Raw genomic sequence first — 20,406 nt, 5'->3', positions numbered from 1 at the left:
CCTCTTGAGAGCCAAACAGAATGACTCCTAGCTTATCTATATACAATTTAACTTATATGTTCTCCTGTTTTTCACTAAGAGCATCCTGTTAATTCCTTGGTTATAAATTCACTATGACTGGGATAATTCTGCTGAATATCAAAAACTTGTTATCGCAAAAGGCCTCCCAATGTAGAAATTCTTTTCTCTGACTTCATGTTGTTGCTGAAACTTTAAATAAAGACACCAAAACCGACAGAGCAGAGATGCCTGCCTGGTGATCAGAAAGAATCTCGGGGCTCTCTCACTCTCTCTCACCGACACCGTCCATCCTTCAGGGACCCCTGGACCTGCTGGAGCTGGCCTCCAACAGTATCTGTCTTTCTCTGCCTGACTTCACTTAGCAGAATACCCTGTAGGTCCATCTATGCTGTCACAAATGGCAAGGTTTCATTCCTTTTTATGGCTGAGCAGCAGACAATTCTTTTTCTTACTGCTGTTAGTTCTTTTTTACACAGTGGGCTCCAGAAGGGGTCTGCTGGCAAGATCCTCTCTCCATCCTTGCAGGGTCCTCCGGGCCTGTTTCCTCCCTTATGCTGCATCCTCAGCCCATCATTAGGCTGGACTCCCACCTCGGAGCTGGGACACATCTTGTTCCCTCTGCCTGGAGCACTTCTTCCCAGACCTTCCACAGCGACGCTCCCCACCCCATATCCAGGCCTTTCAAGTGGAAATAGGCTCCCATACCCTAGAGCATAAAGCAGAACCCTAATGTCCCCACCTTCCCACACCAGGAAACACTAATTAATAGCCTTCTCTCAAAGGAGCCCAGGTCTTCCTGCTTTTCCGCTGTCAGTGTAGATGAACCTGGTTACCACACTAAGGTGATCTGTTTCCAGAACAAAGAGGTCTGCCTCTTTTCAGGCTGGTGGGTTGTCTCCAAGTTGACTAAAATGTTGAAAAGTGCTCCCAGACCTCTTAAGGGTCCAAGGACCCTATGCGGGCCCAGCAGCTAGGTGAGTGAAGAAACTGGGGAGTAGGACATGTTTAAATAGAGAACATTCCTAGAGAAAGAAGAAAAAAAGATAAATTGGGGCCAAAAAAGAAGAAGGCAGAATAGTCAGACTGAGGGCTGAACTTCTCTGAACATGGAGACCAAGGGCCTGGGATGGAGCAGAAAGTCGCCTAAGAGGTTCTGAGGGAAAAAATGAGGGCAGTGGAGAGGTTACTGAAGAAAAAAAAGACTTAGAAATTGGGAGAGCCTGGAAGCCTCCAGTTACTAGAGCTAACTTTTCTGATGCAAATACAATAGTTAATTCAAAGTGGAGAAATGGGGGCGGGTGGCGCCTGGGTGGCTCCTTGGTGGCTCCTTGGTTAAGTGTCTGACTGGCTTAGGTCAGGATTGCGGGGTTCATGAGTTCAAGTCCCTGATCGGCCTCTGTGCCGACAGCTCAGAGCCTGGAGCCTGCTTCAGATTCTGTCTCTTTCTCTTTGCTCCTCCCCTTCTCACACTCTGTCTCTCTAAAATAAATAAAAACATTTTAAAATGTTTTTAAAAAAGTGGAGAAATGGGGAGAGCTGCACCTTGCAGGAGAGAAGACCCAGGAAGGACTGGGTGGGTGAAAGTAGCTGCTTTGCCCATCAGAGAAATGCCAGAGCTTCTGCCTGTAAGAAAAGCAGCAATAGAATGTACAGAAATAAAAGCGGACATAACCAATGAACGTTTGTGTCCAAGTTCACGAGGCTTTATCTGCACAATCACACCTTAATTTCAGTAGCTTATTCGGCAGCAAATCCTGATCCGAACTACCACGAGGCTATTTAGTCTTTTGGTAGCCGGCTTGGGTGACGTTTCACAGAATGGCTGCGGAACGGGAGCGCGCTGGGAGGCTGCTCAGGACCCTGCGGGAGGGCTCCCCGAGCGCACGGGACACAACGCGGTGCTGCTGCCCCAAAACCCGAGAGGCTGCGTGCATCGGCGCAGGGCCGTGGGGCAGCCTGGAAGCCTGTCTGTGCAGGGAAGCCGGCGGGGTTCCCTCCGTACCCCGTCCTCTACCAATGAGAGGGCAAAGTGCAGGCGAGGTGGAGGTTCAGCAGCGAGTTTACTCGCGCACGCATCGATGCATACACGCTTCACCCATTCACAGACCAGGTTCATGGGAAAAGTGAGCCCGATTCTCAAAACAAGGCACTGACTGCGACAAGAGAGGAGAGAAATGCACGGCCCTCCGTGAGCACAGCCATAGGAGCCAGGAAACTGAGCTTCAGCCACTCGGCCGCGCAAAAGACACGCCCTACCTCCTATCAGCTCTCCGCACCTTCTCCCCTTGGCTTCCGCTTCCGGCCGAGGGCGGGGCTTCCTGCAGCCGGGGCGGGGCTTCCGGCCGCGAAGACGCAGCTTCCAGACCGCCGGGGTGGGCAGGGCCCGGAAGCAGCGGCGGCGGCGGCGCGGGGACAGTAGGGCTGGCCATGGCTGCGAACCTGAGCAGGAACGGGCCGGCGCTGCAGGACGCCTACGTGCGGGTGGTCACCGAGAAGTCCCCGACTGACTGGTGGGAGTCGGGCGGGAGCGAGCCGGGCCGGGGGCGGGAGGCCAGGGGACGCGGGTGCGCCGGGGCACCCTCCTCACCTACACCTGCGCCGCGCTCCGTGAGATGCCGTCCGTACCCTCGTCACCCGCCGTCCCGCCAGTCCCGCGGTGCGTGGGGGTCCCACGGCGTCCCCCTTCCCCCCCGCCGGCCTCCATGTTGGCTTCCGCGCCAGGCTGCGGCGGACGACCGTCCGCACACAAAGGGGATCTCCGCAGCCGTTGGTGGGAGCATCTCCCCAAGCGCCCACTGCAGGGACGGGCCCTGGGCGTCGGGAGCCCGCCTGAGAATAGGAGCCTTGCCAGGAAGTCAAGGGTTCGGGTCCCCCGGGCTCTGTGAGTGTGGATTTCAGACCCTCCCTTTCTACGAGAATAATCCTTCCCGTGCTTGAGCCACACGGACACGAACGAAACGACGCTGTCTGGAAGGAGACCCCATAATCCGTCCACCTCCCCGTGACAGCCTCCAGTGGGCCGTCACTGTCCAGTACCCATCATGTAGTTGCTGGGGCTTTACGGTACCGGGAGCCTGTGTCCGAGGGCTCCAGGGTAACCCTGGGCGGCAACTCCGGGGTGCCGCGCGATCATTCTCCATCCCTTTCCCCTTTGCCTGAATTGTTTTCGCTGACCAGTTTTGAGCACTTCCGGTACTAAGGAAATATGCTGAGTATGACGAACTAAGGTGACCGGCCTTGGTAGCCTTGCCCCTGGCAGGGTCAGGGCCTCCTGGGGGCGACCGCGCTGCAGTGAAGGGCTAGTCTCCGCGCCCCGGTACTGCTTCCTCTTCTCTGCTCTCCCTGGTGCCTAACACAGAGCGCTTTCTTACTGTGTGGGCTGTTGTGACACGACGAACATTCTAACCTTTTCTCCAGCCCTCAGTCTTGTTGGGGAGAGCTTGGGAACATAAGCTGCCTGGGTCAGCAGAGGCTCTGGGGCAGAGTTGATGTGCGTGTCCCGCGCGGGGCTGGTGCACACTTTTGCAGGGGAGCCAAGCAGCTCCTCTGTTTGCAGCACATCTAATGAGTGAGAAAGGGTGTCTGGTAACCCGTGGGATTTCTCTGCTTTCGCTTCTTCATTATGCTTAGGAGGTTCACCCACAAATCAGGCACTTATTTTCCTAAGAGTTCCTAGACGTCAGCCCCCATTCCACTTCTCTCCTGTTTCCAGAGAGCCCTTAGCCCTTTGCTGTTACTCCAAACCCTACTGACAGTATTGCCGAGTGCCCCCTTTCACATCCGCATGAGCCCACCTGACTCTGGAACCTGGGAGCGTCTTTGTCCCTCTCCAGTCCTGCTCAGCTAGGGTCTTGCTATCTTGTGTGCTTCTGAGGATGTGCTGTAGTGCTTGCTGACTTACCTAAGGGACTCCTGGCCGTCCCTCTGGCTTCCTTCCAGGTCCTCTTCATTCTCAGTTTCCACTGATTTGGGGATGATGTCCCACAGCCCAACTGGCAGTTCAGGCCTCCCATGTTCCCAGCTTTTCTTTGGGCTTCTTCTCAGAGCTGTCTGCCACCACCCTGTTCTGAAACGTCCCCTCCCCACCTCCTCTCTGTCCCTGATGAGGGTGCTGGGCCTCTTTCCCCCTTACCATGTGACCAGCTGGCCTCTGTTCCCATTGCCACAGCCATTAAATATCTCAACAGGTATGTGTGGCAGGGCCCCACTCAGCTGAAAAAATTTCTAGATCATGGTATTTCTGTGTGTAAACTTGAGCAGCTTCCTGTTTCACGTGAAATAAAGCCCAGACCTCTCACCTTGGCCAGCAGGCCCTGTGCAGCCAGCTCCTGACCCCTCCAGCTGCCCCTCCCACTTACCACACTGAGGCCACACCTGTTTGCCACCACTGTGGTGTTTCTCTTCCTCAAAGAGAGCTGGTTCCTCCTGAGAGTCCTCACTCCTGCCGCTTCCCCATTCTAGAGCACCCTTCTTCATCATCCCTGAGGGTCTCCCCAGACTTCTCAGCTTGGAGAGTCCTTCCTTGACTCCCCCATCCCTGTATGCACTCACATTTTCCTGTCTCCTGGTTTGACTTTCTCCAGACACATGGTTTTCTTGTCACCTTTCTCTTCACCAGAAAGGGTGGGGCCGGTCCGTCCCCAGTGCAGGGCTGCTGTGTGCGTTCAATACTCGGGTCTCAGGTGAGACTGGACTGGGAAGGGCACAGAGTGCCGTAGAGGGTATCAGCAAGAGGAGGTGGGTCACGAAAGGTTTCACGTGGAGAGTGGGTGGCATTGGGCTGGGACCCAAAGCTGGGTGGGGTGGGGGGCAGGCACGTCAACTCCCAATCTCAGATCTTTTTCTTGCTTCCCTAGGTTATTCTCCTAGACAGAGTCATGTTCATCTCTTATACCCATGTCACTGACTGACAGCACATTCTTGTCAGTGTGTTTCTTTCTTGTCTCCCATTAGAAAGTGAATTCCGTGCTCTGGACCTCTTTGGATGTATCCGAAGCTTCGTGCCCATCACCACAAGCAGGAGGTTCTTGGTACATGTGTTTGGAAGGGATGATTTGAGCTGCAAGTCCTTGTGCTGTGCACAGGCCAGCATACCGCCTTTCTGTGGTGATTTGAAAGAAGGATGGAAGTCAGTTGAACATGGGAATGAGCCTCTGATCTGGGAACATTCAAAAAGGTGGCTTGGGCTGGAGCCCAGGTAGAGGGAGTCAAGTTGGAGGGCAGGCAGCAGTTGTGGAGCTTGGTTCTTACTACTGTTGGGTCCCTTCTTGAAAGAGCTGCGCTGAGAAGTCTCTGCTCCCTCTTTGCTTGTCCAGTGTTTCCATCTTCCACAGCCAGGGCTTGGTGGCTTCAAGACATCCAACCTTCTTCCAGGAAGAAGGCTGGCCAGGACTCGGCCACCAGAATCTGTATGTCCACCTCCTCCCCTAACCTTTCCACTTATCTGCGTGTTCCTTTTAGTGTCTCTCTCCTAGGAGACGTGTCCCCTGTGCCAACCAGACCCTCTGGGCCTGGGTTTTCTTTCTTCCGACTTCCTCAGGCTGGGCAGCTCTGCCCATTGCCTTAGCAAGGCCCTGGGGAAGCTGAGTGGACGCCAGTTTGGTTCCTTTTGGACTCTTTACCCCAGAGTCCCTGTCTGGCCAGCCACAGAAGGGCCGTGCTTAGAGCAGGGGGAGATGGCACATGAGACCAGAGTTTGCCTTTGACTTGCTGTCTCCTGGGTCAGCATCCCTACCCCATGCTCCACCAGCCTGGAGGTGAGCTCCTTGCGGAGTTGGTGTTGACGGTTGGGCTGCGTGCAGACTGTGGAGAAGCCACCTGTTCCAGAATGTTCTCCTTGGGTAACCTTTGTTCTAGTCAAGGAACTTTCTATGCCCCACATGTCATAAAATCTGTATTTTCTCAACACCACTGGGGCTCAAGTTTTTGAGAACAGATCTTTCCCAAGGTTCTTACGAATAATTATTCTTACAGGAAAATGCAGGGGTGGCCTAGGGTTTACCTGTGGAGAGTTAAGGCTCCTCCAAAAAGGGAATTTGCATGACTTCATGGTGAGTCATGGCCTGTGTGGTTTCTGGGTTTTTCATAAGAGTTTGAAGCCCAGAGAGACCTGCTCCACGAACTCTTCGGGCTTTCAGAAGGCGGAGCAGATACGCACAAGGATGTTGGGCGATGTTCCGAAATGCCTCATGTACTTCTCCTTGCGGGGCTCTGGGTTTGGGAATACGCAGGTATCTTTTCTCAGATTTAAAAACCTGGTAGACAAGTGAGTATTTCACACATGAATGTGTAGACAGTTACCATAAAACTTTCCAGCTTAGGGGCACCTCCTATGGCTTAGTTGGCAGAGCGTGTGACTCTTGATCTCTGGGTCATGAGTTCAGGCCCCGCGTTGGGCATAGAGCTTCGTTGAAATCAAGTCAAACAAGGGACCTGGGTGGCTCAGTTGGTTAAGCGTCCAACTCTTGGTTTCAGCTCAGGTCATGATTTCACGGTTCGTGGGTTCAAGCCCTATGTCGGGCTGTGTGCTAACAGTGCAGAACCTGCCTGGGATTCTCTCTTAATCTCAAAATTAATAAGTAAAACTTAAAAAAAAATCAAACAACTTTCCAACACGGCGTTGGCGCCTGGCTGGCTTAGTGGAGCATGCGACTCTTGATCTCTGGATTGTGAGTTCAAGTCCCACGTTGGGCATAGAACTTCTATAAAATCAAGTCAGACAAACTTTACAGTCTAGTTTCCCTCACAGTAGACATAGGCTCCCCTTTATAAGTTTGTCCCTCAGGGCAAGCCCCTGTGGGTGAGAGGTAAGAAGACGGGCCAGCGTGGGGCTTGTGTTACTGTCATGCTGAGCTCTGGTGGGTGTGGCCAGGGCAGATAGCGCCTGGCTCACTGGCTACAGAGCTCGCCTGTGTTTTGTTTCAGGGCTCTCTTCACCTATGAGGGGAACAGCAATGACATCCGCGTGGCCGGCACAGGAGGTGAGTATGACTAAGTGAGGGGGTGAGGAGGCCAGTGGGGGAGGGGGGCAGGGGGAGTGAGTGGTAGCCATCGGAGTCCGCCACCTTTCCACGGTTGCATCACTGTTGGGGAGTTGGACATAGTTTTGTTACCCAGCAAATGCTCACCAGTGCATTCTCTACTTGCCACACGAGTGGTTCTGGCAGCCTGTTCTAGAAAGCTCCTCCCTCGTGAGGGCTGCTGCTGGCCATGCTCTCCCGCTCACTGTGATGCCTCAGGCAGTGGAGAAGTGCAGGGTTCAGCAGCCTGCATTTCCAGCACCACCCCCAGTGGTGCTCAAAGGGCTCTGCTGTGTGTACCCTGAGGAGGGGCCCAGGGCTGCCCCAGGTCTCTGTGGCCCTATAGCTAAAGTACCCGACCTGGCTCCTGGCCAGCTGATGAGGACCACAGCCTCAAGTGTCAGGAGAATGGCTGCGGACGCCTCACTCCTGTGCCCCCATCTCTCCCTTGCCTCACATGGAGGATCTAAGAACTGAGCCTGAGTGTGACTGTGGGACGTTCCCACCTCCTCAGGACCCTCTTGGTGGCCCTGGAGTCTGAGTAGACTCGTAGCTAGAGCAGGTGACTCCCAGCAGGCCTATTCCAGAGCCCTCGGTAGGTCCAGACAATGGCAAGGTCGTTGCAGACTCTCCATTTGGAAGCCTGATGCCCAATTTGTAGCAGATATGATAGTTTTACTTACAGAATTAACTGGGGCTTGTATAGGAATGGTTTTTAGACTGGTGTAATGTAAAACATCACCTGAGGTCCTCAGGCCACCTGGGTGGCTCAGTCGGTTGAGTGTCCAGCTTCGGCTCAGGTCATGACATCATGGCTCGTGGGTTTGAGCCCTGCGTGAGCTCACTGCTGTCAGTGCAGAGCCCTCCTAGGATCTTCTGTCCCCCCCTTTCCCTGCTGCTTCCCCGCTTCTGCTCTCTCTCAAAAATAAATCTTTAAAAAAAACAATCACCTGAGGTCCTTGTCACAAATGCAGATCTTGGGCCCCACCCAGCTCCTTTAAGTCAATTCAGTGGGGGCAGGCCCAGGAATCCGATTCTGACCCAGGTGACACTGAGAACCCCTGGTTTAGAGCCAGTGTGAGTTTCGTCTCCTGGTGGACAGTGCGCCAGGACAGGCAGCAGGTGTGAGGCCCCTCACCTCCTTGTGACCTGCTGCAGAGGGAGGCCTGGAGGAGATGGTGGAGGAGCTCAACAGCGGGAAGGTGATGTACGGCTTCTGCAGGGTGAAGGACCCCAACTCCGGCCTGCCCAAGTTTGTCCTCATCAACTGGGTATGTGGAACTGAGGGCTGTCAGTTCTCATCCAGGTGTGGCCCAGAAGAACTCCCTTTCCTTCTTGCCTCTGCCTTCTCTTCTGGAGCAGAGAAGGACTTGACTTCAGGGCAGCACAGAGGTGGTGAATGAACAGAACAGTGGATTAAGTCATTGTGGCCCAAAGGATAATGGGGGCCTGGCCAGCGCAGAATCCCCAGTCCCTCTCCCCCAAGCCCAGAATTATTCCTGCAAAATGGAGTACAAACAGTCACGGGATCCCTTGCCTCTGTCCCCTTCAGAGTAGTCATCCTGAGGGACCAGGGGCCCTGGAGAAGGCTCAGAACATAGGACCAGTGGGTGGGAGTAGAAAGTTCTCAGCTGACCCCTGCCCATGGAAGCTGGTAGTCATCCTGCATCAAGAACCTCCCTGACTTGGAGGTATGGGCCTTGCCCAGTCCTCTGCTTTAGAGTCCCAGCTTTGTCTTTTCTGGGACACAGGGATGCCACTGGGTCCCCAGGGAAGGCAGCTGCTTCAGGGGGCAGGGCGGGGGGAGGGATTGGTGAGTCATGCTGGGTGTGTTGTGTTGCAGACTGGAGAGGGTGTGAACGACGTGCGGAAGGGAGCATGTGCCAACCACGTCAGCACCATGGCCAGCTTTCTGAAGGTGAGGGCTGCTCCCTGAGGGCCTCACAGAGTTCGCCAGGCCCCCAGGCCCCTGGGTGTATGTGAGCAGGAATGGCAGCCAGAGTTGGAAGTGTGTCCTACGCCCTAGTACTCTGTCTGGACTTGAGTACTCTTGTACTGCTGCACTGTTGTTCAGCAGGTGCTGGGGAGGCCACACTGCGGCCAGAGCCACCAGCAGGCTGGCCTCAGTGGGGAGGAAGGATGAATGACTGTCCTTTTTGAGCACAGAGAAACACACTGGAGCTGGTCCTGGGGCAGGGCAGGGCTTGGGTTCTGCTAGTTTGTGACTGTTGCTGGGATCTGGAGGAGAACAGTGTGTGTGCCCAGGCACCTCCTTCAGTGCCAGAAGTGTTTGTTGTTTGCTTGTCGGGTAACTTTATGCATCTCTTTGGTTACCGGCAAAGAGACTCAGCATTTGGATTTCAGGTTCTGCCAGTGCTCCTCCAGATGTGCCTCGCTTTCTCCTCTAGGAGCTGAAAGAGGATCCCAAGCTTATTAGTGTATACTAACAGTGTGTGAGGTCATGGATTGCACTTCTCAAGGAGAAGTCAGCGTCTTGCTTTTTGTAGAAAATGAGTTTCCAGACTCTTTTTAAAGTTTGCTTTTGTTCATGAGAAAAAAGCTGTTTAACGCCTGGGCAGAGAGCGTGCCCCACATGAAACAAGCCGTAGCCAGTGCCACAGAGGGCAAAGACCTCGTGCCCCCACTGGGACAGGTACAAGTTTGCCTCAGGGTGGTTTGTCAGCTGTGAGCAGTGTGCCTAGATTCCCAGCAGGGCCCCTGCCCTTGAGCCTGGGCGTCAGTTGTCTGTGCCGTGCGGACTGCAGTGTGCGTCCTGTCCTCTCCTGGAGCTGCACCTCCTGAGCGCTCTCTCGCTGTAGGGGGCCCATGTGACGATCAACGCGAGGGCCGAGGAGGATGTGGAGCCCGAGTGCATCATGCAGAAGGTGGCCAGAGCCTCGGGTGCCAACTATGCCTTCCACAGGGAGAGCGGCCGTTTCCAGGACACGGGCCCCCAGGCCCCAGTGGTGAGTGCTGCCTGGGTGGGCAGTGGGGCGGGAGGCCTGCAATTGCCCTGTCCAGACTGGCTGCACCCACCCTGGATGGTTTATCCCTCATGGGGCTGGGCTTCTGCCTACCTGGCTTCCGGTCCCAGAGCCAGATCAAGGTGCAGGTGGTGTCCCCATGGCCGACAGCAGTGGGAGCTACCCCTAGTGGGGCAGGCGCTAGTGGGCATGAGGAGCAGCCCTCGACACTGTCTGGTCCACCAGCTGTTTGGAACCTTCCTACTGGCTCTGTGCTCGGAGGCTCTCTGCAGGGGCAGTGCAGTCCTCCCCGAGGCCACAGCACCAGTGTGTCCTGCACAGCCCTGGATGGGGGCCACTGCAGAGGAACTTCAGGTGGTGGATGGGCAGACACCTGCTGGCCTCTAGTCCTGGCGCCAGGTTGAGGGGCCCAGTCCCCTGATGCCCAGCTGGAGTCTTTGGAGATTCCCGGGTGCTGTCCAGTGCAGTCAGCTACCTGTGGCTGGCGGACCAGCCTCCTAGAAATGGCCCCAGGCCAGAGGCCGGCCTCAGAACCTGCTTGGCCTCCATCCACAGCGGCCTGGTGCAGCCAGAGACCCCTCAGTGTTGCTGGGAGGTTGAAAGCTTCATCGCCTGGTGGTTTCCAGGGCCATCGGGCCAGCTTGGTTCTGGTCTTGAGAGGCCCTGGGCCAGTGCCCCTGCCAGGCACCGTACTAAGGGTTGTCGCTAGTGTCCTGCGGGTGGTCCCGTGGGGAACCCTCTGTCCTCCGCAGGGCTCCGTGTACCAGAAGACCAACGCCATGTCTGAGATCAAAAAGGTTGGCAAAGACAGCTTTTGGGCCAAAGCAGAGGTGAGTGCCCTTCGCAGAGATTGAGTGCTTCCTCTCTCTTCCTCGGTTTTTCTCACAGTGAGCCCCTAGGACATGTGTTCTGTTAGTGCCCGTTTACAGGCTGTCAGACTGAGGCTGACAGGGCTTGCGGGCAATTACCCTCAGTCCTGCACTCAGGCCGCATACCCCCAAGGCGGCACTCGCAAGAACTCTAGGGTGGACTTGGGGAGAGGGAGCAGGTGCGCCTGCCGCATGGGTGCTGAGTGGGCTGTGGGCATGGCTCTCCCTGCAGAAGGAGGAGGAGAACCGCAGGCGGGAGGAGAAGCGGCGGGCGGAGGAGGAGCGGCAGCGGCTGGAGCAGGAGCGCCGAGAGCGGGAGCTACGTGAGGCCGCCCGCAGGGAGCAGCGCTATCAGGAGGAGCAGGGCAGTGAGGCTGCGCCCCAGAGGTGAGGGCCCAGAGGCTGGGTGGAGGGAGGGTCCCAAGCAGACGACTGGGCTGCAGCTCCCCCCTGTGCCCCTCCCAGCAGGACATGTGAGCAGCCAGAAGTTGTTTCGGGGAGCAGACAGGAGCAGGTGAGACTTGTCTGTCCAGTAATGCGGCGGTCCCTGGGAGGGTCCTGTGGCCAGCTGGGCAGAGTGACGCCGAGGGCGCATATGGGCACGTCTGAGGTGGTGGTGGAGATGAGCTTGAAGGGCAGAAGCAGGCGTCCAAGACGAGGCCAGGGAGCCCCTCTCATGGCTCCTGGGCCCCTGCTCACTGCCGGATGCTCTCCTCCCGCCCCCCCAGGAGCCTGGCAGTCAGCAGCCAGCACATCCACGGGACATTTTCAAGCAGAAGGAGAGGGCCCTGTCCACCACATCCATCTCCAGCCCCCAGCCAGGTAAGCCTTCCCTCTCAGGCCCTAGCCCTTCAGTGGGGGCCAGCCAAGGGGTCCTGGGGTCCCAGTGCAGGGTCCCCCGAGGTGGCAACAGATGTGTCAGAGTGTGACAGACACAGTGAGCAGGGAGAGCCCGTGCTCTTGAGAGCAGTTTCTGAGAGGGGAGCCTGGGCCTCAGGTGTCTTTTCCCTGCCCTCAGCCTGTCCTCTCAGAGATCTAGAAGGGAAGGGCCATGTGTGGCTTCAGAGGAGAGACCCTCCGGCCTGACCCCATAAACTCGTGGTAAAGCTTGCATGTTGGTTCATAGCTGGCCCCAGGAGCCTCTGTCCTCTGAGGGCGCTCTCTGGCCCCTGAGGACCCAGGACTGCGCCGTGTGTGTGCACATCTGTGCGCACACACTGTGGTGTTTCTGCAACTGTTCTATGTCCCCATTCACTCTGTGTGATGGCCACTGTCCCAGGACAGGCCCACCAGTGCAGGGCCCGAAACAGTGGAGACTGTTCCTTCTTCCCCTTTGTCAGCTCTCGTGTGTTTGCCCTTGGTCTGCAGGCAAACTGCGGAGCCCCTTCCTGCAGAAGCAGTTCACCCAACCAGAGACCCAGCTCAGCAGGGAGCCCGTCCACGCCGCCTCAGGGCCCAGGCCAGGCAAGGCGCTTGGCCACCCATGGGAGGCTGAGGGTTGGGGTGCGGCAGAGACACTGCGAGGTCCTCCCCTCCCTGGGCTCAGAGTGAGCTGCACCCTCCCATGCAGATCTCCGTGAGGAGCTGGCGCCCAGCACACCGCCGTGTCAGGTGCAAGCGGAAGAGGAGGAGGCTGTGTACGAGGAGCCCCCAGAGCAGGAGACCCTCTATGAGGAGCCCCCGATGGTGGGTCCCCTGCAGTGGGGTGTGGTTGTGAGGAGGCCATGTTACCAGAAACACCCTCCTCAGCCATACCACTTGTGGGATGCCTAACTTTCTGATGGCGCACCCCATGCGGGTTATCTTGTTTAATCTTGGAGCAGCCCCAGGCGAGAAGTTGTCTGGCACACTCTGCCATGTGGGAGGCCCCAAGTTGGGGAGCATCGCTGGGGTGGTGGGGCGATGGCAGCCCCTGCTCTCTGTGCGAGAACTGGTAACTAGGACCCCAGATTCCTCTTCTCTCCGTCCTTGGGCAGGTGCAGCAGCAAGATGCTGGCTCTGAGCGTGTGGACCACTATCCAGGGCTGAGCGGGAAGGGGCTCTGTGCCCGGGCCCTGTACGACTACCAGGCAGGTAATGTGCTCAGACTGCAGGGCCCCACATCAGGATACAGGCCTTGGGGGCTTTCTTGGGGGGGACAGAAGGGTGAGGGGAGAATGGGGTGGATGCCCACACAGCCCGGGCCTTCACGTGCCCTCTGGGCAGCTGCCCGATGTCTGGTTGTGTGAATCCCGGCTGCCAGCGCCCCACTGAAGCCTGAAGGTGTGACCAGAGGGGTGGGCGCATGGTGGATGCTGGGTCCTGAGTGAGCCTGGGTGGAGGCCCTGGGGGGGCGGGGTTGGGGGAGGAGCTGTTGTGTGGTGTTGGAACAGGTTGGGGGCTGGGGCCCAGGCACCCCAGCTCCAGCATGGCTTCCGGCTCACCCTTCTGCAGCCGACGACACTGAGATCTCCTTTGACCCTGAGAATCTCATCACGGGCATCGAGGTGATCGATGAGGGCTGGTGGCGTGGCTACGGGCCCGACGGCCACTTTGGCATGTTTCCCGCCAACTACGTGGAGCTCATTGAGTGAGGACCCCCCCACCGCTGGCCGCTGCGAGGCCATCCTCCCCTTCCCCACCCAGGCGTGCTTTCCTTCTGGCCGGGGGACATGGCGTGCATGGCGTGAGAGCTGCTTGGCAGTCCTCCAGGAATGGGACCCCCAAAGAAGATGAGCCCTTGGGCCTTCGCAGACGCCTCAGTGCAGCTGATTCCCAAACCTGCTTCCAGCAGCCCCCGCGCCGCCCCCCCCCCCACCTCCACCCCACCAGCCTGGCCTTTGAACCCCACAGAGGACACTGAGCCAAGCCCTACCCATGGCCAGTCCCTCAGTGGCCTCTGCCTGAGGAGTGCACTAGCAAGCTGGGTGGTCTGAGCAGGGGTATTTGCCTTTATCTCCTCTTCCTCTTGGCTCTGAAGAGTGGTGGTTATAGCTGTTAGTGACCCTTGGGAACAGTGAACTTAGAGTTCGTGACCAAAGTCCCAGGGGCCATGACAGTTTGGGCAGGTCAGATCATCCTTCTGGAACCTGCCCTGTGCCTCAGTTCTGTCCCTCTGCCGGGGCTGAGCATGCCCTGCTCTGAGAGTATGAAGGAAGGATGGGACTGTCTGCAAACACAGGTCCCTCTGTGTGCCACACCCCCTCACACTGGCCTCGGCCTGTGCCTGCTGTCCGGCCCCGGCTGTCCTGGCCTGTCGCTTTCAGATGAAAATTGCCCCGCACAGGCCCCAGTTGTGACCTGCCCTGCTGTGGCCCGAATGCCCCCGTGTGGAAACAGATCCCCTCCTGGGTGTCTGGGGGCGCGTGTGCAGGTGTGTGTGTGTACATGCACCCTCAGACCTTGGGCAGACAGCCACCTGGGAGAGGCATAAACGTGAAGCTGTGACCACAGTCAGCCTCTTGGATTTCAGTTCTCTGGGAGGAGCCGAAGGGCTGCCCTCCCTGCTCTCGGGACCCTGTGCCTGCAGGGAGCTGAGCCTGTGTGCACATGTGCATGGAGTGAGGTGCCCGGCACCCCCCTAATGCCGCAGATTATGGTTCCTTGTGCTCAGGCGGGTGCTGGGTGGAAGCAGCGTGGGGCACAGGCCAAGCTGAGGGGACCACTGGGCCCTCTCATCTGTCCCTCAGGCTGTTGCAGGCAGGCCTTACCACATCCCAGATTCTCCATCATGAAGACAAGGCCCATCCAGCTTTGGAGGCTCCATGAGTCAGGGTCACAGACTTCAAGACCAGCTGTGGGCTTGTCCTCAGACATGGGGATGCCTGGGAGGTGAGGCTTGGTCCCTGGGGCTGCAGGGACAGTAGAGGACACCCCGTCTGCGGGAAGGTGGCCATGAAGTGATGCTGTCTTGACTGCAGTCCCTGCTCATTGTAGAGACACCTGAGTCATTCCAGGCACCGAGATCGTAGAGCAAGGTCACCAAGTGGCTGTTCGGGTTTTAGGGTCGCCATGGGGCTTGTTAGAAGTTACCCGATAGCCCAGGTTGGGGACCAGCCTCCTGCCCCTGATTCCTGGGGCCCTTGCACCTAAATGGGGGTGGGTGGGGCAGGGCTGTTGAACCCCCAGCTGAAGGCCTTGGGAGCCAGGCATCTGGAGCCACACTGGACTCAGGTGGTGGGAGGAAGTGCCTTTATTGCCAGAAGCCCACTCCTCACTTGGCCTTGCCCTGGGCAGCCACGGCTTCCATGGCCTTGCGCACGGTTTCCTCATCACCCAGGAAGCGCATGGGCTTGGTGGGCTTCAGTGCCTGGTCCAGCTCGTACACGATGGGGATCCCCGTGGGCAGGTTCAGCTCCATGATGGCCTGGTCTGACATGCCTGGACCGGGGGAACAGGGTCCTTAGTTCCTGCTGGCCTGTCTGCCAGGCAGCTGCCTGCTCTCACATTCAGCTGGCCCCATGACCTTTAAGGGCCACAGAGCTGGCTCAGCCAGGCGTCAGCCCTCACACCCCCAGCATTACTGCCACAAAAATGTGCTTGGGGAAGGTCAAGCCAGAAGTGAGAGATGGAGCACCCTGCAGAAGTAGCCAGGGTGAACAAGGACCTTGCACCCCCAGCTTGGAGCTGCTGTTGACCTGGGGCAGTGCCATTGGACTCCTCTGGCCAGATAGATGGGTGTTCGGCTTCTAGAGCATTCTAAATTGTAGACATCAGGAGCAGGGGTGCTCCTGACAAATGTGCTGGAGGGACTGTGAGAAAGGGCTCTGGTGGCCAAGGTGGAGGGAGGCTCTGCTGGGTATAAAGGGCACGGTTTCCCAGGGAAACCTGACCCTGCCTGCCTCTACAGCCCCTGGCCTGGAATAGCAGCTCGACCTTTGCTGTGCCTGACACCCCACCCCCTCAGCGTGACTTAAGGAAATGTTCTCCAGGCAGTGGGAGACTGAGGCCTCCATGCTTCCCTCCCAGATGGGGCCCCTGGAAGGTGCACAAGATGGTCTTAACACTCAGTGTGAGGACCCAGCGTCCTGGGGAGGGTGGGCTGGGGCTAGCCAGTCCTCAGGGGCCTCTCTGTGCTCTGGCCAGCTGCCCATCGACCCCCAAAGCAGGAGGTTTGGAACCTCACACCCTGCCTGCCGTCTGTCCCTTCCACAATCCCCACAAGCTTGAAGGCCATTTGGATGTTTAGACTCTCCTGAGGGTCTGTGCAACTGTCTAAGGTGGTATCAGAGGGGCCTTGGTGGAGAAGCATGCATGCAGTGGTGGGGGGACCCAGCTATAAGACACCTGGCTAGGGCTGCTCCAAACCCTGCACCCTTCTTTGGACTGGTCGTACCTTTGCCTGGCATGGGTGTAAGCTGGGACCCTGCCCTGGGCCTCATGTCCAATGGCAAGCAGTACTGGGAGGAGCCCCATGAGCACCCCCCCAAAATCAGGGTGAGATCCAACAAGTGAAGTGACTTGACCAGGGTCACACAGTAAATGTGGAGTCAGATGGCCCTGCCTTTGCCCAGCTGGGTGTCCTTGGGCATGGCCTTCCTTCTCTTGCCCAGGCTTGTGTCCAGGAAGCCCCTGTGCAGGGCCTGGGCCTTAGGTCAGTGGTGCCAGATGTCTTCACCCACAGTCTTTAGAAGGAAAGTCATTGTACACAAACAAGTGAGACATTTTACAAAGCTTTTTTTTTTTTTTTAAAGTGGCTTCTCAGTTCAATTCAGTTTGAAGTCCCCACCCTGGGGACTCCCGTCTGCACAGCTGCCTCCACCACACGGGTTACTTGGCTGACCTGAGAAGTTGGGGCCTGACTAATTCAAGGGCATGTACCCCCCCACCTCTGTGCACACCCCACGAGCTAGGCCTCACCTTCCAGGTGCTTGACGATGCCTCGCAGGCTGTTCCCATGGGCAGCGATGAGCACTCTCTTGCCAGCCTTGATCTGGGGAGCAATCTCCTCGTTCCAGAAAGGGAGGGCCCGGGCGATGGTGTCCTTCAGGCTCTCGCACGTGGGCAGCTCTCCAGGCTTCAGGCCTGCATACCGACGCTCCTGGGGGTGTCCACACTGCTGTTTTATCCCCAGAAAGCCAGACCCCTCACCCCAGCTGCCATCCCTGGGACCCCTGCCCTAGACCTGCCCCTGGTGCCCCAAGAAGCCCACCTTGCTGATGGAGCTGTAGTAGGGGTGCTTCTCGTCCATGGGGGGTGGCGGGATGTCAAAGGAGCGCCTCCAGATCTTCACCTGCTCCTCCCCGTGTTTGGCGGCTGTCTCTGCCTTGTTGAGGCCTGTGAGGCCCCCATAATGCCTCTCGTTGAGGCGCCAGGTGCGCACCACGGGCAGCCACATCTGGTCTGTGCTGTCCAGGATGGTCCAGAGGGTGCGGATGGCTCTTTTCAGCACCGATGTGTAGCAGATGTCAAACTCCATCTTGGCGTCCCTGATGGCTTCGGCGCCCCGCTTGGCCTCCTGGGCCCCCTTCTCACTCAGCTCTGCATCGAACCAGCCACAAAAGCGGTTCTCCTGGTTCCAGGTGCTCTCACCGTGCCGAACCATCACAAGGCGGTGGGTGGACATGGTGGTGGTGTTGGCGACCGTGGCAGGCTCCAGACAGGGACAGCCGCCTCCCAGGTGCACCCAGTTTTATAACAGTCTGTCCCCAGCCCCCACCCTGGCTAACTGCCAGTCAGCATTCCAGGCCGGACAGGCGGCGGCAGGTGGCCAGTAGCAAAGTCTGGGGGGAGGGCAGGCACAGAACCGAACTTAAAATAGCCCCACCAGCCACTGTTGCCTGGGCTGGGTGGGGCTGCTGAGCAGGACCCGGCATGCAGGGCACAAGTCAAGGGACCCAACAAACCTGAGCGGGGGAGGGCTGGCAGGAGTAGAGGGGGTCTCCAGAGGAGGACTCTGTCCCAGGGGGGCTGACACTCAAATGGAGGCACAATCCTCTGGTCCTTGTTAACACAAGTGGGGACATGTCTGCATCTCAGTGAGGAAACTGGCCCATGTAAAGGGGAGCCAGGAGATGTGTGCACGCATGCACATGAATGTGTGCACACATGTGCATGCCTGCTGTGTTGCATGTACACACGTGCCCATATCTGGTGCTTGTTGCCTGTACACATGTGCATGTGTGTGAGCTGCCAGAAGTTCCTTCCCCTAGTGGCTCGACTGCTCACCTGGGTGTGGGGGCCACATACTGGCTTTTCTCAGGAGTACTGGACTTCCTCCCCACGTCCCGCTGCTCTGACAGGCCCTGCCCAGAGAATGAGGCCTTGTGAGAGCCTGTGGCTGATGGCTGGACTGGGAGGGGCTGTGACATCATCTCCACAAGTCCCCAGACGGGAGGGGGTGGGGAGTAATGAAAGGTCAGGTTGCTGTGGGCAGAGCCAGGGAGCTGGTGGGAACCAAAGCCCTGAGGAGAGAGGTCCAGCCCTGCAGGGAGAGCAGCAGGCAGCAGTGTGGGCAACAGGTCAAGGCCAAGCGGGCAGAGCTATTTCCAAGATAACCTGGGGAGGTGGAAGGGCTGGGCCAGAAGAAAGAAGAGGGTGCCCTTGTTTTCTCTTGGGTCCTTTGGTCAAGCTCTGGTGCACGTCTGCCATCCCCTCTTCCCCCCCACCTGCCATCACCAAAGCTAGGCTCACCCCACCCCGCTGAAACCACCTCTAAGCAGAAAGAGAAATGCGAGTCATGCTCCCCAGGGATCCCAGGACCAGAGGCACTGGTTGCCGGGTTTATGCCCAGCTAAGCAAGAGCACCCAGAAGTGGGCCGAGGGTGGTGCCAGGGGCCTGCCCAGTATGACTTCTGCATTCCAATTTTGGAAGACGGAGGCCTCAGGGGCAAGGGCTGCGCCCTCATGAGGGAGCCTGCCCCGGTGACCACACCCTCACCCAATCACACTTCTGAAAATGGAAAAGGGTGAGCAGGAGACTAGCAGTAGTAGGTCAGCTACTACACTGAGACTTGGCCCTGACATGCTTCCCTCTATCCCTGCCGTCCACTTCGGGGAGAGCCTCCCAGCTCTGGGCTCCTAACATGGAGGCTGCCCAACCCCACCTGCCATGGGCAGTCCCCCTCCCCCTCCTGACAGTGCCACACATAGGTTCTGCTGCTCCAGCTCTACCCCCGTTAAAGCCACATCTCCTATATATGGCCAACTTTTTGTCCCTTTAACCACTGACCAGGCCCCAGGCAGGAAGCTCAGGCTCCTGTCGGCGAGAAGGCTGGTACAAGCAGCTGTTCTAGTTCCTCCAGGCTTCTAGGGATGAGTGAAGGGGTGTAGGGAGATGGGAGAGGAAGTAAAAGGGTAGAGACAGCCCCTTACAGGTGCAGCAGGAGGCAAAGGACTCAGCCATGACTGAGTTCTGGGGGCCAGCGTTCCAGGCAGAGGGGCCAGAGAGGAGCAGGTTCCCACAGGAGAGCAGACAGGTGTGTGCCAGGGGGGCATGAGGGGCTGGACCCTGACACAGGTCACAGGGGAGTTTGAAGCATGGCCATACTTTAAAGTCATTGCAGCTGTGAGAAGCTGTCTGGAGGCAGTGGTGGCAGCAGGGACCCTGTTGAAGGAAACAGCCTGGCCTGGGGTGCAGACGGGGCGCCCGCCGAGAGGCTGCAGGACTAGGGAGCCTTCTGCCTGGAGGAGCTAGGAGCAGAGGGTCCTGGCCTCTGTGCTGCAGACTCTGACTCACTCCACAAGCATGTGCTGTGCAAGCTGGTCCATCCGCTGTGCCTGGGCAGCTCAAGCATTGGGGGTGCTGCAGGGGGCAAGCGTGGCCCTGCCCGAGGGAGCCTGCATCTCAGTGAGCGGACACTGGCGGCACCACGCCTGGCCTGGCCATTGGGTGGTGACGAGGCCACAGAGAAGGGAGCTAGGGGGCTGCTGTATTCACAGGGTGGTCCTGGGGAGGTGGAGGGAGCATCCTGGGTGCAGCTGTGAGTCCTAGACAGATGCAGAGAGCAGATGTCGGGGAGCAGGGAGAAGGAACAGCAGATGGATGATGCAAGGAGGTGGGAATCGAAGTTCCACGAAACAGCGGTGACTTCACCATTTTTATTTCCAGGATTGCCCAGCTCTACACCTGGCAGTGCACCCCAGTGTGCAGGGAAAGCACTCCAGAGAATCCCTCTGGTCTGAGGAGCAGAAATGAAGCCCCTGTAGGTCAGGGGTGGGGCTATCTCCCAACGTTCCCTTCCTCCCCACCCCAGATCCTGCATAAGAACGTGCAGGTGGTATCGTGATGGCAGCGCAGGCTGCCCTCCAACCAGAGGCATGTGCCGCAGCTACTCAGCCCTGAGGCCTGGGTGCAGCCGCAGGCACTGTGCAGCAGGGTGGGGAAACTGAGGCCCCAGATTTCTGGCCAGAGGTCTTGGGAGGAAGGCCCCAGGGAGCTTTGAAGTGGCAGGGCAAGCATGGAGAGGAAGGAGATTAGGTGAGAGATCCAGTGTAGTTCTGGGCTGTCTGCCGTTGGCACCTGTGGGATCTGACTGCAGATGTGCACCACAGGCCCTACGCTGACCACTGTCTGCACAGACACAGGACCAACCT

At 57.9% G+C, this 20,406-nt stretch overlaps 2 protein-coding genes across 3 annotated transcripts; one reads left to right on the top strand and one right to left on the bottom strand.

Annotated features, from left to right (window-relative positions):
• The first annotated feature begins 2,389 nt into the window (after window positions 1-2,389).
• On the top strand, window positions 2,390-14,324 carry DBNL (drebrin like). 2 transcript variants are annotated; one of them, XM_077765828.1, is made up of 13 exons: window positions 2,390-2,531; window positions 6,946-7,001; window positions 8,199-8,311; window positions 8,884-8,958; window positions 9,860-10,006; window positions 10,777-10,854; window positions 11,126-11,280; window positions 11,362-11,407; window positions 11,622-11,715; window positions 12,262-12,357; window positions 12,464-12,579; window positions 12,870-12,966; window positions 13,327-14,324. In XM_077765828.1, exons 1-13 carry the CDS (start codon window positions 2,449-2,451, stop codon window positions 13,464-13,466), a joined length of 1,296 nt encoding a protein of 431 aa, XP_077621954.1. In that variant the 5' UTR covers window positions 2,390-2,448; the 3' UTR covers window positions 13,467-14,324. The 2 variants fall into 2 exon arrangements, with proteins under 2 accessions (XP_077621954.1, XP_077621953.1); XM_077765827.1 differs by having other exon boundaries at window positions 11,359-11,407.
• A 717-nt stretch (window positions 14,325-15,041) lies between these two features.
• Window positions 15,042-17,592, bottom strand: PGAM2 (phosphoglycerate mutase 2). Its single transcript, XM_077765829.1, has 3 exons — window positions 17,024-17,592; window positions 16,732-16,912; window positions 15,042-15,252 (listed from the first exon to the last, which is right to left on the bottom strand). Exons 1-3 carry the CDS (start codon window positions 17,435-17,437, stop codon window positions 15,086-15,088), a joined length of 762 nt encoding a protein of 253 aa, XP_077621955.1. The 5' UTR covers window positions 17,438-17,592; the 3' UTR covers window positions 15,042-15,085.
• Between the last annotated feature and the right edge of the window lie 2,814 nt (window positions 17,593-20,406).

This window comes from Crocuta crocuta, unplaced genomic scaffold (assembly GCF_008692635.1).
Source record: "Crocuta crocuta isolate KB4526 unplaced genomic scaffold, BGI_CrCroc_1.0 scaffold751, whole genome shotgun sequence".
NCBI classification, from domain to species: Eukaryota; Metazoa; Chordata; class Mammalia; order Carnivora; family Hyaenidae; genus Crocuta; species Crocuta crocuta.
The sequence above is the reverse complement of the archived record's forward strand: the minus strand, read 5'-3'. Positions and strand labels throughout refer to the sequence as shown.